At 48.3% G+C, this 17,270-nt stretch overlaps 1 protein-coding gene across 1 annotated transcript in view; it reads right to left on the bottom strand.

The window, feature by feature from the left end:
- THSD4 (thrombospondin type 1 domain containing 4) overlaps positions 1–17,270 on the bottom strand; it is a 576,363-nt gene that overhangs the window by 479,673 nt on the left and 79,420 nt on the right. The window contains exon 4 of the mRNA XM_043554015.1: positions 12,692–13,065. Within this exon, the coding sequence (XP_043409950.1) occupies positions 12,692–13,065 (374 nt within the window). The remainder of the gene's footprint in view (positions 1–12,691; positions 13,066–17,270) is intronic.

Below are 17,270 nucleotides of genomic sequence, written 5' to 3' on the forward strand. Positions count from 1 at the left end.
TGGTTTCTGCCTCCCTGTATGTAACAAGACTCCCTAGGTATCGATGGAGGGTCAGGAGAATGGCATGTGGCTTCCCGAAGTTTAATTAATAGCAAGTTTGCCCATCCAGCATCACGAAGGGGTCCACTGGGCTCCAGGGGCCCTCAGGACACAAATAACATATTGCTCCAGAGTTATTAATGATGAAATGCAAATCACCTCCAAGAAAGTGAGTACAAATGGAGGAGCTGAGAAAACAAATGATTCCTACCCACAGTCAGGGATAGTTCCCCAGGAAGGCAGGAAAGGGTAGGTAAAGCCTGTGATCTAGGCCTGATCCTGTCTGTCCTGTTTCTAAATGAATGGACCTTCCAAGCAAACACACACACACACACACACACACACACACACAGACACATACATACAAACACACATGCATACATGTGCACACACATACAAGAAATTACAGAAAGAGACAGAAGGCTCTAAAACCCAAAGATTATACTGTTTCCCAGAAAAACACAAGAGGAAAAACCACGCTTTCCCTACCCCTCCCTTAAGTGTTCTTCTTTGGACATTCAGTATCAATCAAGGACAGTGACGATAATAAAACTTTAGGTAATAGATGCCCGACACTAAAATGACAACGACAATAAAACAAGCCATGTTGTTATAGAACACAGCTTACGTTTTTCAAAGTACTTATACAGCTGTTACCTCTTTGGCCCTCTCAATGGGCCTAGGTGGTAGACAAGGGACATACAATTATCCACATTTAATAGATTAGATTAAGTGATTCCGGAAGGTCATCCAGTTAGCAGATGATGGAGCAGACAGGAAGTGGGATATAATGACTCCCAGCCTGAGGCTTTCTCCCTCTGAGGTAAGAAATGTGAATGCTTTCAATAGAAAAGGGCCGACCCCCAGGGGGAGACCACCAAGAGGAGGTCAGACATGTGGATGGCACTTTTACAAAAAACTCCTGCTATGGGGGTAACGATGTTGGTGTATCTAGAGAGAAGAAAAACCATCACATTCCTGAGCATGTTTGGGAACATGGTTGAGGACTGTGTCTTCCAGCCGCCTTCTTCTCTTTCCATCACCCTAGATGAACCTCCGTAATGTGCCAATATTGAACGAGAGACCGTAACCGATGGAATAGGGCCCCTTTACGGCACAGACACGCAAAGTAAGGCTGAGGAGGTGACTGGCCCGAAGATGAAAGCATTCATAAGAATTGGGAACTGGACCCTGGACTCTGGATTTGGAAAACAGAGCTCTTTATTCAACACCAGCTGCCTCGGGCAACTATTACCTTCAACTTTATTGCTGTCACTGTCCTTGATTAATACTGAATGTCCAAAGAAGAACACTTAAGGGAGGGTTGGGGAAAACCTCGTTTTTCCTCTCCTTTTTCTTCTGGGAAACAGGATAGCTAAATCTCCCATGGAAATTACCAGACACAATGTGGTGCAGTGGCCAGCAGTCCTGCTAGCATGGAAACTGTCCTGTCGCTAGGGTATTTTTGAGATGCCCAAAAGGCAAGTACATTACGGTAGGCTGGATAATGCTCCCCCCACCCCCCAAGATGCCCACGTCCTAGCTGCCAGAACCTGTGAATGTTACCTCATGTGGCAAAGACACTTTGCAGATGTGATTAAGGATGTCACAATGAGGAGATAATCCTGGATTACCTGAGTGTGTGCGGTGTAATCACAAGGGTCTTTCCAAGCAGGAGAGGAGGATGCCAGTTACAGAAGCTGGTGAGGGGTGCACTGATGGCCAGAAAGGCCCACCAGCCGAGGAAGGCAGGAAGACTCTAGAAGTCAGAAAGGGAAGGAAACAAATCCTCCCTTGAAGCCCTCAGAAGGAACCCAGCCCTGTTGATACCTTGATTTTAGACTTTTGGCTTCTGAAGATTTATTCTGTTGGAGAATAAATCTGTGCTGTTTTAAACCACTGATTTTACGGTTAAGTGTTACCGCATCAATAGGAAGCGAATGCAACTATCGCAAAACTAGAGAAGCAAGCCTTAGCTCCCGACCAGTAACCCTGGCTTCTAGGGATTTATGTACATGAGATAGGGGGTGGCATAGCCATTTGAAAATGACAAAGGCATTAAGGAGAGATTCAGAGTGACTATACACGGGAAGTATCGTCACGCTTTTAAGTGGAAAAGGGTTGGTCATCTGTACGAACAGGAACTGTCTTTCTCAAAGAAATTCTAGTGCAATCCCTTTAGGACTACTTGATTGATAGTCCCTCCCTGGAAAGGAGCCTGTGGACATTCCCTCATCCACAGCCTGTGCTCCAGCCCCATCAGACTGTTGACGACTTCCAGAACCTGACAAGCTCACGCAAGCCTCCAGGTCTCCGCCCCTACAGTTTGCTTTTTGGAGGAACGCCCTTCTCTCTCTTGAGCTCTGCTAAAATCCTTCTTCCTAGTTCAGCTCAGTCATCACTTCCTCTGTGAAGCCTTCCCTGGCTCCCTCCCTCCCCCCCTTCTCTCTCTTTCCCTTTCCTTTCTCTCCATGCCCTGGGCATCCCCCTTAAGAGAGCCCTGGGCTTGTAAATGGCTGTTTGCTTGTCTTTCTCCCCTCCCCCACCAGCATGAGCCCCTGGAGAACAAGGAGACTTTCTCATTCCTCTTGTGTCACCAAACCCCTGCCACAGCCCATCCATAAAGTACTCTCTAGCTCTTTCCCACCCGAGAAATGCAAACCCCTCCTTTAAGGAAGTACCTTTCCCCACGAAGTTCCCTTGATTCCCCAAGAATGAGCTGCCCCCCTGTGCTCCCATACCCTCTGCTCCCCGACAGGTGCAGCTCCATCATGGTGGTCAGCCGGGGGCTACTTCCTCAGTAAACACGGAGTCCTCAAAGACCACGCCTCTTTCACCTGTCGGTCCTTTTTGTGTCTAGCACACTGCCTGCTTCACAGCCGACACACAAAGAACGTTGATGCAATTAAAATGAAAGCAAAACACGAAAAGGTAATTGCTAGGTCATCTCTACTAATGAAGCCCTGGGATTTCCAGAGGCAGCCTTTAAAAGCAAATACCTTGGGGCCCCCCCGGGGTGGCTCAGCGTCTGACTTCGGCTCAGGTCATGATCTCACAAGTCATGAGTTCGAGCCCTGCGTCAGGCTCGCTGCTATCAGCACAGGGCCGGCTTCAGATCTTCTGTCCCCCTCTCTCTCTCTCTGTCCCTCCCCTGCTCCCGCTCGTGCTCTCAAAAATAAACAAAACGTTAAATAAATAAAAAAATAATAAATAAATAAATAAATAAATAAACAAAAGCAGATAACTTTATGTTAAGGTTTTGCCTAGCCAGCTGCTGACTATCCCCAGTTGGTGTTTCCCCTGGGCTTCTCACATAGACTTTGGAGCTCACGGTGGAGACACTTACAGTGTGTGTGTGCATACATGTATACATATATGTGTGTGTGTGTGTGTGTATGTATATACATGTGTATGTGTGTGTGTATATATATATTTACTACGCTAAAAACTTTGTAGACTGTTTTTTTAACATTTATTTATTTTTGAAAGAGACAGAGACAGAGCATGAGCAGGGCAGGGGCAGAGACAGCGGGAGACACAGAATCCGAAGCAGGCTCCAGGCTCCGGGCTCCGAGCTGTCAACACAGAGCCCGACGCAGGGCTTGAACTCACGAACCGTGAGATCACGACCTGAGCTGACCTCGGACGCTCAACCGACTGAGCCACCCAGGCGCCCGTACTATGCTAAAATCTTTGAAGCGAATATTGGAGACAAATGTCCCTCATCTCAGAGAGACATTCGTTTGTAAACGTTAGCTTAAACAATGAGTGTTCCCTTTAATTTTGAAGCAGGCTTTCTAACAGTCCGAGTGTGAGAGGAGCAGGACGCAGCACAGATGGGTTTAAACCCTGACTCTCTCGCTTTCTTTCTGTGTGACCTTGATCTACGCAGGTTCTCTCTGACCCTCGAGTCTGTCATCGCTAACCGGGAACGATACCGGTCTACCACACGAGCCTGTGACGAAGGTGTGATGGAAAATGTCTGCCAGCGTGCCTGGCATGTGGAAGTGACTCTGCCACGTCACCTGCCTGCTGGCAGGTGACCCCACACTATGCTAAGCACTTTGTATGAATCGTCCAATTCGCGGCAGCCCAGTGGAGCAGGGGTGGGATCATCCCCTTGGGGGCAAAGCTAAGCAATGTGGCAGGACACACATCTAGGAAGGGGCAGGGTTGGGCACAGAGACCAGACCTGACAACTCCAAAGCTGACTTCTTCACTATCAGGCAGTCTGCAGCCTCTCCGGATGTGCTAGCTCCCACCGCCCCCCCCCCCCCCCCGGAGACTGCAGTCAGATATCTACTGAGACTGAAGACCAACATCTGAAACAACGCGACAAAAACAAAAAGCAGCAACTGAGTACTGGCCACAAGCTGCTCCTGAGATGTGGGTCTGCGCAGTCCGGGCAAAGGCCTCTCGGTCCAGCCAGGCTACCTGCTGATGGGAAACAAGCTCCACTTCCCCGAAGAAGTTCTGGGAAGCCCACCCTCCCCAACCTTTCTGACACCTGAGGGCTATGACACACCGAGTGCCACACGCCCAATGGAAACAGCGGCCATGAGTTTCAAGGTTGTGACTTCCAACGTCCCAGGCTCTCACAACTGTCTCCAGGAGCTGGAAGTTCTCAACTTGGCAACACATAGTGGGGGAGGGGAGGAGCGCTCCCTATCTTGAAAAATCTCTGAATTAAAGCCATCAAACATCCCATTCCCCAGATTCCAGCTGGTCCACACGCGCAATGATCAGGAAAACTGGCTAATGTAGGCGAGCATGTGGAAAACCACCGGGAAGGAAGGCCTCCTTGTTAGCAGGCTCTTTGGCCACCAGAGCAGTGAAAGTTACTCGATGTCAAAGAGGAGTGGGGTCTATTCTCATATCCTGTCTTTGTGGAAGCTGAGTTAAACGGGCCAATAGACATTCACCACAGGTTTCTACTAGGTTATGCACTTGAACTCTGGCAGCGGGACTCTCTCTGGGTTTCATCATCACCAGACATGTCGGGAATGAGAAGAAAGCCAGTTGGTTTATGTGTTATAAAAGGGAAAATCCTACAGTAACAGGGCTCCTTCCAGTTCCCTCCAGCCTGTGGGTGCCCATTTCCAGAAATCAAGGGGGGGCGGCTTCTACTGAGGAGCGCCTTCAATTTCGCAGGCGAGCGGCGGCACTGTGGCACTGATGGCCGGGCTCACTTAGCACCCTCCTCTCCCCACCCCTCCCCCTTTAGCTATCACCAGGACAGACTTGGGCACGAAGAGAGGGGAGACTTGGTGACTACCATCATGGAACCTGTTGGCCAAGACCTGCAGCCTCAATTCCCCTCCTCCACAATGTGCTGGTGCTCGGACTGAATCCCAGGAGAAGGCCACCCTTTGTGGAGGGCTTTTCCACAGGTCGCACCAAGACAGGGCAGAAGGAGGTGTGCCCAGGTCCTGGGATCCCGGCTGCACCCAGGCTGCACTGCCCAAAGGCCCGCCCTCCTGGACTAGACCTCAGTGCCTGGCTCCCTGTTTTCCTGTGTGGCCCCAGTTCACCATCAGAGCCTTCCTGCAGAACCCAACTTCTATCTGGAACTCTCACACATGAACACTCAGCCTTTAAAGCCCTAAAGGGAGGTAGCACTACATTTTCTTGAGCACCTACTATAGGCCAGGAAATATGACCCTATTATTTCATTTAACCACTCCACAATCCCCTGTGCTATGGATTATTAGCCTCTCGTTTGAAAGATGAAGCCCTGGGGCTTCAGAAAAGTTAAGTAACTTTCCTAAGCTCAGATCCTCGGGAAACCTCCAATAAATACTGCCGTGGTTTCCAAGGCTTTTTAGAGCGTGATTTGCAGTATGTATGTGTATGCTGTAATGAGACAAAGGTGCGATATGCAAGCAAGTAGACTCAAGAGGTTCCCAAATATATTTCAGCTAAGTACCTTTTATTTGTTTTTCAAGCTTGGGTTCAAACCCTACCTGTTCTGTGTCATCTGCCCTGACTGCTCCATCCCGGAAGGGCGTCCCATCTTCTGAACTCTAGTCCTATCTCTACGGCTTTCCAGCACGTGTAGTGTCTTGTGGGTTTGCCCCCCATCCACCACCACACGGTGTCGGGCACCCAAGGATAGGGCTGTGGTTTCTAATGTTTTGAACTCCCCTTGGTGCCTAGGACTAGCTGCAGAGAAGATCCCCCTGATGGCAAGAGGAGAGTTGAACCCTGCAAAGTTGAGATACACTTCATTTTAAGCCATGACTCCCATATCCCATCCACTTTTCAAGACATGACTCAAAGCATCCAACCTGTAGGCAGCTTCTCTGACCACACCTGCCGTGAGAGGGAGCAGCTTCGATTTCAAAATACCCATTTCACAGAAGGAAAACCTCCAGATTCATTCTGTAAGGCCAGCACTACCTCGATTCCAAAACCAGACAAATATTCCACTAAAAAGGAGAATTACAGGCCAATATCCCCAAGGAACGTGGATCCAAAAATTCTCACCAGGATACAAGCAAATTGAATCCAACAGTGCATTGAAAGAATTATTCACCAAGGTCAAGTAACATTTATTCCTGGGCTGCAAGGGTGGTTCCATAATCGCAGATCAATCAATACGGTATGCCGCATTAATAAAAGAAAGGATAAGAACCATATGATCCTCTCAACAGATGCAGAAAAAGCATTTAACAAAGCACAGCATCTATTCATGACAAAAGCCCTCCTCAACAAAGTAGGGTCAGAGAGAACATATCCCAACATAATAAAGGCCATATATGAAAAATCCACAGCTAAGAGCATCCTCAGTGGGGAAAAACGGAGAGCTTTTCCTCCGTGGTGAGATACAAGACAGGGATGTCGTCCACTCTCACCACTGTTATTTAACATAGTACTGGAAGCCCTAGCCTCAGCAATAAAACAACAAAAAGAAAGAAAAGGCATCTGAATTGGTGAGGAAGAAGTCAAACTTTCAGTATTTGCAGATGACATGATACTCAATGTAGAAAACCCAAAAGACTCCAGCAAAAAGTTGCTAGAGCTGATACATGAATTCAGCAAAGTCACAGGATACAAAATCTGTTACATTTCTATACACCAATAATGAAGCAGCAGAAAGAGAAATCAAGTAATTGGTCTCATTTACAAAGGCACCAAAAACTGTAAGATATCTAGGAATAAACCTACCCAAAGAGGTGAAAAATCTATACACTGAAAACTATAGAAAGCTTATGACAGAAATTGAAGAAGACACAAAAAAAATGGAAAAAGATTCCACGCTCCTGGGTAGGAAGAACAAATATTGTTAGAATGCCTACATTACCCAAAACAATCTACACATTCTATGCAATCCCTATCAGAATACCACCAGCATTTTTAACAGAGCTAGAACAAACAGTCCTAAAATTTGTATGGAACCACAAAAGACCCTGAATAGCCAAAGCAATCTTGAAAAAGGAAAGCAAAGCTGGAGGCATCACAATTCCACACTTCAAGTTATATTACAAAGCTGTCGTCATCAAGACAGTATGGTACTGGCACAAAAGCAGACACAAAAATCAATAAACCAGAATAGAAAACCCAGAAATTGAATTATAACTATATGGTCAACTAATCTTTGACAAAGCAGGAAAGAATATCCAGTGGAAAAAAGACAGTCTCTTCAACAAATGGTGTTGGGAAAACTGGATAAGCAACATGCAGAAGGATGGGAACAGACCACTCTCTTACACCATACACAAAAATAAATTCAAAATGGAGGAAACGCCTCAATGTGAGACCTGAAACCATCAAAATCCTAGAGGAAAACATAGACAGCAACCTTTTTGACCTCAGCTGTTGCAACTTCTTACTAGGCACATCTCTGGAGGCAATGGAAACAAAAGCAAAAAACGAACTATTGGGACCTCATCAAGATTAAAAGCTTTTGCACAGCAAAGGAAACAATCAACAAAACTAAAAGTCAACCTATGGAATGGGAAAAGATACCTGCAAATGACATGTCTGATAAAGGGTTAGTATCCAGCATCTATAAAGAACTCATTAAACTCAACACCCAAAAAATAAAAAATCCAGTTAAGAAATGAACAGAAGACATGCATAGACACTTTTCCAAAGAAGACATCCGGTTGGCCAACAGGCACATAAAAGATGCTCAACATCACTCATCATCAGGGAAATACAAATCAAACCTACAATGAGATATCAACTCACACCTGTCAGAGGGCTAAAATGAACAACACAGGAAACAACAGATGTTGGTAAGGAAGTGGAGAAAGGGAACCCTCTTACGCTGTGGGTGAGAATTTAAACTGGTGCAGCCACTCTAGACAACAGTACAGAGGTTCCCCAAAAAGTTAAAAATAGAACTATCCTACGGCCCAGGAATCACACCACTAGGTGTTTACCCAAACGATACAAAAATACTGATTCAAAGGGGCACATGCACCCCAATGTTTATAGCAGCACTATCAACAAGAACCAAACTACGGAAAGAGTCCAAATGTCCACCGACTGATGAATGGATAAAGAACATGTGGCATATATACAGAGTAGAATACTACTCAGCCATCAAAAAGCATGAAATCTGACCATTTGCAACGATGTGGATGGAAATAAAGTATATTATGCTAAGTAAAATAAGTCAGTCAGAGAAAGACATATATCATATGATTTCATTCATATGTGGAATTTAACAAACAAAAGAGATGAGGCGCCTGGGTGGCTCAGTCAGTTAAGCATTTGACTCTTGATTTCAGCTCAGGTCATGATCTCATGGTTGTGATATCAAGCCCCAAGACAGGCTCTGCACAGGGTGTAGAGGTTTTCTCACTCTCTCCCTCCACCCCTCCCCAGCTCATGTCATCACTCACACACTCTCGTTCTCTCTCAAAAAAAAAAAAAAAAAGAGAGAGAGAGAAACAAAACAGATGAACATAGGAGAAAGAAAAAAAAGAGGGAGGCAAACCATAAGAGACTCTTAACCATAGAGAATAAACTGGGTGTTACATGTAATTGATGAATCACTACATTCTACTCCCGAAACCAATATTACACTACATGCTAACAAACTAGAATTGAAACGAAACCTTGAAACATTAACAAAATAATAAGATATAAAAACATATATGAATGGAGAAAAAACCCACCTATTTCACAAATACCTATTTCTGTGAAAAGAACTTGAGTGCCAGACTCCAACAGACCCACTTAGAATTCTGGTTCTGTTGCTTCTGAAGCAGGTGATTTTGAGCAAATCACTCCGTTCCTCCGAGCCTCAGTTTCCTCATCTGTAAAATGTGAATATACCCATCTGCCTCATAGGGTTGTATCAACTATAAATGTCATAATGCATTCGCTATGGTGCCTGCACATAAGCCATGGCCCAGAATGATAGCTAGCATCTTCACTATTATTATTTTATCACAGTACCTTGTATGGAAGACATTTACATCCATGTCTTTTCTAAGCTTCTAGATTAGTGGTTCTCAAAGTCTGGGGTACATCAGAATCTCCTAATCTGAAGCTACTTAGGGTCATACCCCAAACCTACAAAACAGAACTGCCATTAGGGAGGGGAGATCGTGAGGACTGGGCAGCTCCCCTTTGAACAAGCTTCCCCACCCACTGCATTTGGTTCGGATACGTGCTCACCCACCTGCAAAATTCTGCTAGATGATAGTCAATTCCCAAGTTCTTTTCCATAGAACTCTAAGGTCCCACAGAGGTACTTCCAAACCAATGGTTCCCACCCTCAGCCGGACAGCAATTATATCGATGTGTGCCCACAACCCCTAGAGATTCAGATGTTGGTTTGGGATGTGATCAGGGTGTTGAGATTTCGGAAAGGTGGTTGCAAGATTCTCATGGTCAGCCAAGGTTGAAAGTCACTGGCCCATTGGGATGCCCTGTGTGACAAACTGAGCCTCAGCCTAACACTGATTTTGCAGACAGGATTCTTATGCTGAAAGAAAAAAAAAAAAAAAAAAAAGTAAGTTTCCAAACAGCTGCTCTAGCCTGTCAGTATGAGCCTTCAGCCCCAACCTGGCTTTTAATCACCTTTGTGTCTGTCCCAGGGCCTCACAACATGGCAAATACTTAAATATTTGTTGGAAGGTTGAATAGTTCTGTTTTGTGTGTTATCTGGCTCCAATTAAGTTTTCAGTTGCCTAGCATAACAACCTAACAGTTTCTGAAACATCTAAGCCCTAAGAGCCTTTGCCTCAAACCTCAAACCTGAAACAGAGAGTCTGGCAAGACAGCCATCCAGAGAACACGCGGACATTTCTTCTGGGGTCACATGTACCATGCAAGCTCCTAATGACTGATAAACATAAGCAAATGTGATTTCCGTCAGCTGGGAAGAGCATGAGGTTTGTCGGTGGCGCAGGCCTCCCAGGCTAATATTTGGATTGTTTCATCTGAAACTGTCAAATTACAAAAGCATGATAAAAACTCGTAGGAACTTCATAGTAAACAGTAACTGGCCCCTTGTCAATAAGTCGGGAGAAAAAAATTTCCTGCTGCCAAAACGCATGGGCCAGAATGCCTGCAGTGCGGGCCTGCGGCCAACTGGAGCCTGTTCCCTGGGCAGCTCTTCTGGGCTCCCAACCACAGAGGCTGTGAGAGGAGTCCCTGAGTACTCCAGGAATCCGGGACCCAGCAGCACCTTCACATCTTAGCTCCTCCATGGCTCTGGGGCCCTGGGTAGTCCTTTAACCTCTTAGAGCCTCAGATTTTTCATGTATAAAGGCTCTTTAATCAGGTCCTTAGAGCCCCCACTGCCTGGGTTTGAATCCCAAGTCTTTCTAGACTGGCTGCGTTGCTTTGGACAAGTTACTCTGCTTCTCTGGGCCTCCTTTTCCTCACCTCGGACATGAGGATGGGATTAGCACTATTTCACAGAGTTGTCCGTGTAAAGTGACAAGAACAGTGCCCGGTATAGAACAGGCATTCAATGAACTCTAGCTATTATACATCTGCACTTCTCAAACCAGGAGTTTTGGTCTTTTCTTTTCTCTTTATGTTTTAGAACTGGGTTGGTGTCAAAGTTCACCGGGCGGCACACCTGACCTTAATGGACGTAGGACTATCACGATCTTTTTTTATCCTCCTTAACATGAACTTTCAAATGTTTCGTGCAGAAATAATAATGCAGTTGATCATGGGATGCCTCCCCCTACCGCAGAAGGAGCGCCATTAATCTGCGAAATATGCCCTGAATTACCTTTCGAAAATCTGAGAAGTTCTGAATTCTAAAGGGCGTTGGTCACCAGCATTTCAGGTTAAGGGAATAGAGAGCTACGTTTATGACGGGGTTGTGGTCGATAAAAGGGAGGAAGCATCCTCCCAGCTGACCTCTCTTTCCTCTCCCACTGACAGGCCGTGCCAGCCCTCAGAACTCACATATCGTCCCTTCTTCCTTCCATCTAGCCAAATGTGGTTCATCCTTCAGAATTCAGCTAAAGCACCTTCCCTGTGAAATGGTCCTCTCTGAACTCCTACCGACCATGTCAAGAGCATGCGGCTGGGGAGGGCGGATGGGCTGTGTCTCCTCCACGCCTCCAGGTTGCACGGCAGTGACAGTGACAGGCTACTACATGTGGCTGAGAAGGACGCTCAAGAAGCATATAGCCGCAGTGGGCCAGGGTGGTCATCAGTGCTGATGTCTGAACCCCCAGTGACAAGAGGGGCTGGGCAGCGCCCCCGATAGCTCATGCCTTTCCCCAGATGGACACTAATTTGGCTTGATGACTTCCTGTTCTTCCTGTAAATGTTTGCTTGTTTGTTGTTGTGTATTTAAAAACTCCCAAGAATCTATCATGGACCTAGAAGCACTGAACAAATACTTTCGAATGACCACGGAGTAATCTGGAAGTATCAGTGGATTAATTCACTGACAAGCTCTTCTCAGCTGCTGTGTTCCTACCTTGCCCAAGCGCACAGCCTAATTTGGCATATTCATGCTGGGCATGAAGAACCATGAGAGGCGTTTTGGAGCTATACAACTATTTCGATGCTGCCATGCAACTTCTAGAATTCATATTTTATTAAGACTCTAAAAAAAATGTCTCGGTCCTCCATCAGAGATAGCCTCAAAGCAGGGTGCTCACCCAAAATTCTGTGCAGAAACTTTCCAGAAAGAGTGCACACAATCCTGAAGTCAACAGTCTGGGAGCACGTATGACACCCAACATTCACTTTCTGCAAGGGCTTGAAATTTCCTCATCGACTCCCGGGTTGGAAGACCCCTCATCTTATGTCCTCTGCTCACATCCACACAGCCTGCGGCCAGGGATCTCCCTTTCCCCCCGCTGCACCGGACCGGAGGTCTCCCCACCCCCCCTGCCCGCCTTGCCTCACCCCTCCACAGGGCCTCCCTAAGGTTGATGCCTAAGGGCCTGCTCAGAATTAGCTTCCCTTTGAAGACGATTCTGAAGCACAGAGTGGGGCGGGAGTGGCCTCAACGCTCTAGAAGGCTGCAAAATAAATCAAAAGATGAAAGGAAATACGCGGAGCCAAGAATTCCTCCCCAGCCGGCAGAAGCGACGCGTTGACCGCGCGATGCTATGGGTGGCGCGGGGCAGCGCGCGGCACGTCGGGGTAGGGGTAGGGGCAGGGGTGGGGGCTGCGGGAGGGGCGGGAACGGGGGCAGGGGCGGGCGCGCGCGTACCTTCTTTCCGCCGTGGGGTCGCGGCCCCGCGCCTGCGGGTGCCGGCTGCCCCTCGGCCCCGGGCCCTGGCGGCTGGCGTCGGGGCCGGCGGGGGCGCGCGGCTCCCCGCGGTCGCGGCTGCGGTGCAGCGGCACCGACGTGCGCACGGCCGACACCACGTGGCCCGCGAAGGCGCGCGGGGGCGTCCCGGGCCGCAGGGCCCCGCGCGCGCGGGAGGAGCCGGGCAGGCAGGGCCGCGTCTGCTCCATCACGCCGCCGCTGCAGCTGCGCGAGCAGGCGGACCAGGGCCCCCAGGCGCCCCACACGCCCTGGGCGCCGCCGCCGCCGCCGCCGTCTTCGGGGGCGCCCTGGGCCGCCGCCATCCGCTGCGGGACCTGCGGAGACAAGAGGCCGGTTAGGGGGCCCGAACACTCGCTCCTGCTTCACCCCCCCCCCCCCCCCCCCCCCGCCCCAGAGGCTCTGGGTAACCAGAAAGCCTTATCCGTTAGGCACTAGTAGGCACAGGGCTGGTTTTCAAATCAGAAGAACGAAGTGACTATAATCCAGCCTAGGTTATATTCGCCTTATACCAATGCACTCATAAAATATAACTCCAACCTTTTTTTTTTTCTTCTTCTTTTTTTAATGTTGGAAGGGACACACAAAGGTAGACGTGCCTAAGGCTCACATACGTAACTCGGTCCTCGCTTCCGGTGCCACGACCTTGGGGAGCTCAGCGTGGCACCCTCTCTCTTACTGAGGCTTATCCCTCAAGAATCCCCCTTAACCTCCAACTTAGGTCCTCGGGATTCAGGCCAGAGGGACTGGACTTCCCTTAAGCTGCTGGAGAGGCCGCGTGGCCCAGTCTCCGTGCAGTCCCGGCACTGGGGACACCGCAAGTTAGAGGCCCTGCCCTAGAGCCAGGCGCCTAGGGTCACATCCCTGCCACCACTTCTAGCAGTGTGACTAGGAAGGGGGCCTGTGTTCTACCTCACAGGGATGTAAGGAGATTTAAGTCAGGTCTTCCATGTGCGTAGCAGGGAGACTGGCACTAAATACATATTTGTTGGTAAGCCTAAAGTGGTGATATTCCTGCTTCCATAGTAAATCGGAAGTCAGAAATGTCGGAAAGTTTCAAAGTTCTAACCTAGAGGGTGATTCTACACTCCTGTTCATTTAACCCATCATTTCACAGAGAACAGCGATGCCGGGCGCGGCAGGCGGGGCGGGTACGCAGTGTTCCTTCACGGTGCAGACATGCTCTGAGCACCAGCGATATGCCCATGCTGAGCTAGGCCCCGAGAACCAGGAGGAAGGCACCCCAGCTCCACGCAAATGGCCTAGACCCAGCAGAAGAGCACTGTGCAGCTAGCACAAGACTGGGGGAGGCTCCTGGGGGGACTGGCTTCTCTGGCTGGGTGGGGTGGGGAGGGGAGAGGGATTCAGAAGGCCTCAGAGGAGGTGCCTGATTGGCTCAGTTGGGTTGAGCATCTGACTCTTGAGTTCGGCTCAGGTCATGATCCCAGGGTCACGGGATCCAGCCCCGTGTCATGGAGCCTGCTTAGGAGCCTCTCGTCTCCAGCTGCCCCTCTTCCCAGCTTGCGATTTCTCTATCTCAAAAAAAAAAAAAAAAAAAAAAATTAATCAATTTAAAAAAAAATTAAGAAACGGCGCCTGGGTGGCTCAGTGAGCTAAGCGTCCACCTTCGGCTCAGGTCATGATCTTGTGGTTTGTGGGTTCCAGCCCCCTCAGACTCTGTGCTGACAGCTCAGAGCCTGGAGCCTGCTTCAGATTCTGCGTCTCCCTCCCAATCTCTCTCTCTCTCTCTCTCTCTCTCCCCCCCCCGCCCCTCCCAGCTCACGTTCAATTTCTCTCTCTCAAAAATAAATAAACATAAAAAAATAAAATAAAACAAACAAACAAAAAAAAAAAGGCGGCCTCAGAGAAGGAATCACAGTAATAGCTGTAATACTCAGGTGCCCACTCAATACCAGGTTAACACATGTCATCTCCGGCCCTCTCAGAGGTGTGGTTTCCCAACTGAGGCTCAGAGACGTGACCTGCCCGGGTCACGTTGCCACAGCAGGGTTTGGAGTTCAGTCTATTCAATTTCCAAGTCCCAGTCCTAATGTGGGACACTGACCAACACTATGACCTTCTTTAGAACATGAGTTTTTCAGTGAACCTCATGTTTCCATCTTAAGTGCAAAAAGCCATCATTAACTCAGCTTGTTGTTGTTGTTGTTGTTTTAGATCTTGGTTTTGGAAGCATTTTTTGGCCCAAAGCTCAAACACTTTTCATGGTTGTGTTCTTCCTCTGTCCCCACAGTGCCTCTGAGCAGTGAGAAGGTCCAGGGACCATCCTCCCCTTTGTGTGGCACAAATCCAAGAAGACTGAGCTCCTTCACACCACGTGGAAATGACAGGTGGAGATAAGATGACCTCAGAGGGGGCCTGTGAGGACTTGAGGAGGAAACCTTAGTCACTGCTGTCGCTGGCACTGTAGTCACTAAAAGTGAGGGCTTAGCCCTTGGTTAGAGTCCTTGTCCCCAGGTAATCAGTCACCCGGAAGCCTTGGGGCTCGTTTAATTGAGGCCGTTTTCCTTCAACTACATTCCAGGGCAGAGTGGTCTGTGGATGACATCTGCAGCTTAAGTTGGGTTCCTGAACGATGGCAGGATGACACAGAGCGGAGGGAACCCAGGGAGCAAATAAGCATCGAATCAGAGGGTGAAGCCCAGAGGTGGATGTCGCCCAGCCAGCCTTTGGGAGCCATGTTCAGAGAGCCAAGGCTGGAGGTTGGAGGTAACATGGGGTGGAGCCAGTGGGCGACGGAGTCAGAGCAAGGGCAAGACAGAAGGTTCTGTGACAGGAGGGCTACAGTTCCACACGGCCAGTGCGTGAGCAGCAGCGGGTGAATGGGTACGTGAATAGTGAATACATTCAACTCATCGTTACGAAATGGGGGACCCAGGAGAGAAGGCTTTTTGCCTGTTTGTAAATACAAACTAAAATGAAAAAACACAAGCTTTTGTTCTTTCTCCTCTCTTACGTGCCCTGATTTCTTAACATCAAACTGCTCGTGGATTCACTCAGGTGGCTGGGAAAAAATGTGCTTAATCAGGCCACAGTCTTGACACATAACGTAATCCCTGAAGTGCGTGTAGTGGGTTAAATGGTGGCACGTCTGTGCCCTAACCCGGCAAAACTTGGCAAAAATATGACCTTATTTGGCAAGAGGCTCATTCTATAATACTGATTGAGATGAGAACATCCTGGATTTTCCAGGCAGGCCCTAAATCCAATGACAAATGTTCTCCCGACACAGAGGAGAAAACGCAGAGGGAAGGAGGCCACATGACCACCGAGGCAGACTGGACAGATAGAGCCATGAGCAGGAAATGCAGGGAGCCATCACAAGCTGAAAGAAGCAGGAAGGATTTATCCCCCCGTAACTGGAAGAAGTGGGGGCCCTGGAAACACCTTGAATTTGAGCTTCTGGCCTCCAGAGTTGTGAGGAAGAAATTCCTGTCGTTTCAAGCCATCGAGTTTATGGTGATTTGTTACAACTGCCCAAGGAAACGAATACAGGGTTTAGTACTTTCAGGACAAGGAAGAAAAGTGGAGAGGCATTTTCTGAGCACCTTTTCTGGGTCTGGCATTGGGCAAACCCCTCAGGTAGGGACAGGCTCTACGGCCTAGGCACCACTTAGCTTCACATTACACTTTACAGGGCCCCTCAGCCACCCTGACAGGTTGGTGTTATTTTGTCCCCTCTACATGGAACAAGTGAGGCCTCTAGAGGCTACATGGCTTGCCCAGTCTCAGGCTGGTAAGGGGCACAGACAGGACTGAAACTGAGGCCTGCTCACTCCTGTTCCAGGGTTCTTCCCGCCCACGCCCCTGCAGCATGTTGCCTTTCTGCCTGCTTTTGGTGGAAAATAGAAGGGGGAAATGAGTAGAAATAAATCCACTTTGATAGTTCTAGCAGGATAATTGGGATAAACAAGCAAAGGCAGAAGTATGTGTCTGACACATTGCGGGACTTCAGTCATCCACGGCCTCCTGGGTTCTTATTAACGTTGATAAGGAAGGCACTGTCACTAACATTGGGATTAGACATGCAGCTATACTAAAAAGCCACTTCCTAGAACTAATCCCACCCTGAATTTAGCTTCCCATTGCCAAATTGGGCAGGGTCCCTGGGGGAAGAAAACACGAAACCACATTCCACCCTATTCTATTCACAAGAATTCTCTAATTTATAGTTGAATTATGGTGAGTGACTTTAAATTCCATCTCAGTCCCCATGGTGGGCATCCGACCACATACTCCAAAATTGGATTTTTATACTATGCAGCCAGAAACAAAGAAAAAAGAGACAGAAAAACAAAAGGAAGGAAGGGAGGGGCGAAACAAAGAAAGAGAAAGAAAGGAAGAAAGAACAAAGAAAAAATAAAGAGAGGGGGGCTTTGGAGGTGACAGCACCCCCGAGAGCACCAAACTCCTATCCTCCACGTACTCTTCCCAACCCTCCCGGTGACCTGCTCCCTCCTTGTTTCCCCATAGTCAAGGAGTTTTCTGTGACACAAGACGGGAA

This window comes from Prionailurus bengalensis, chromosome B3 (genome assembly GCF_016509475.1).
Source record: "Prionailurus bengalensis isolate Pbe53 chromosome B3, Fcat_Pben_1.1_paternal_pri, whole genome shotgun sequence".
NCBI classification, from domain to species: Eukaryota; Metazoa; Chordata; class Mammalia; order Carnivora; family Felidae; genus Prionailurus; species Prionailurus bengalensis.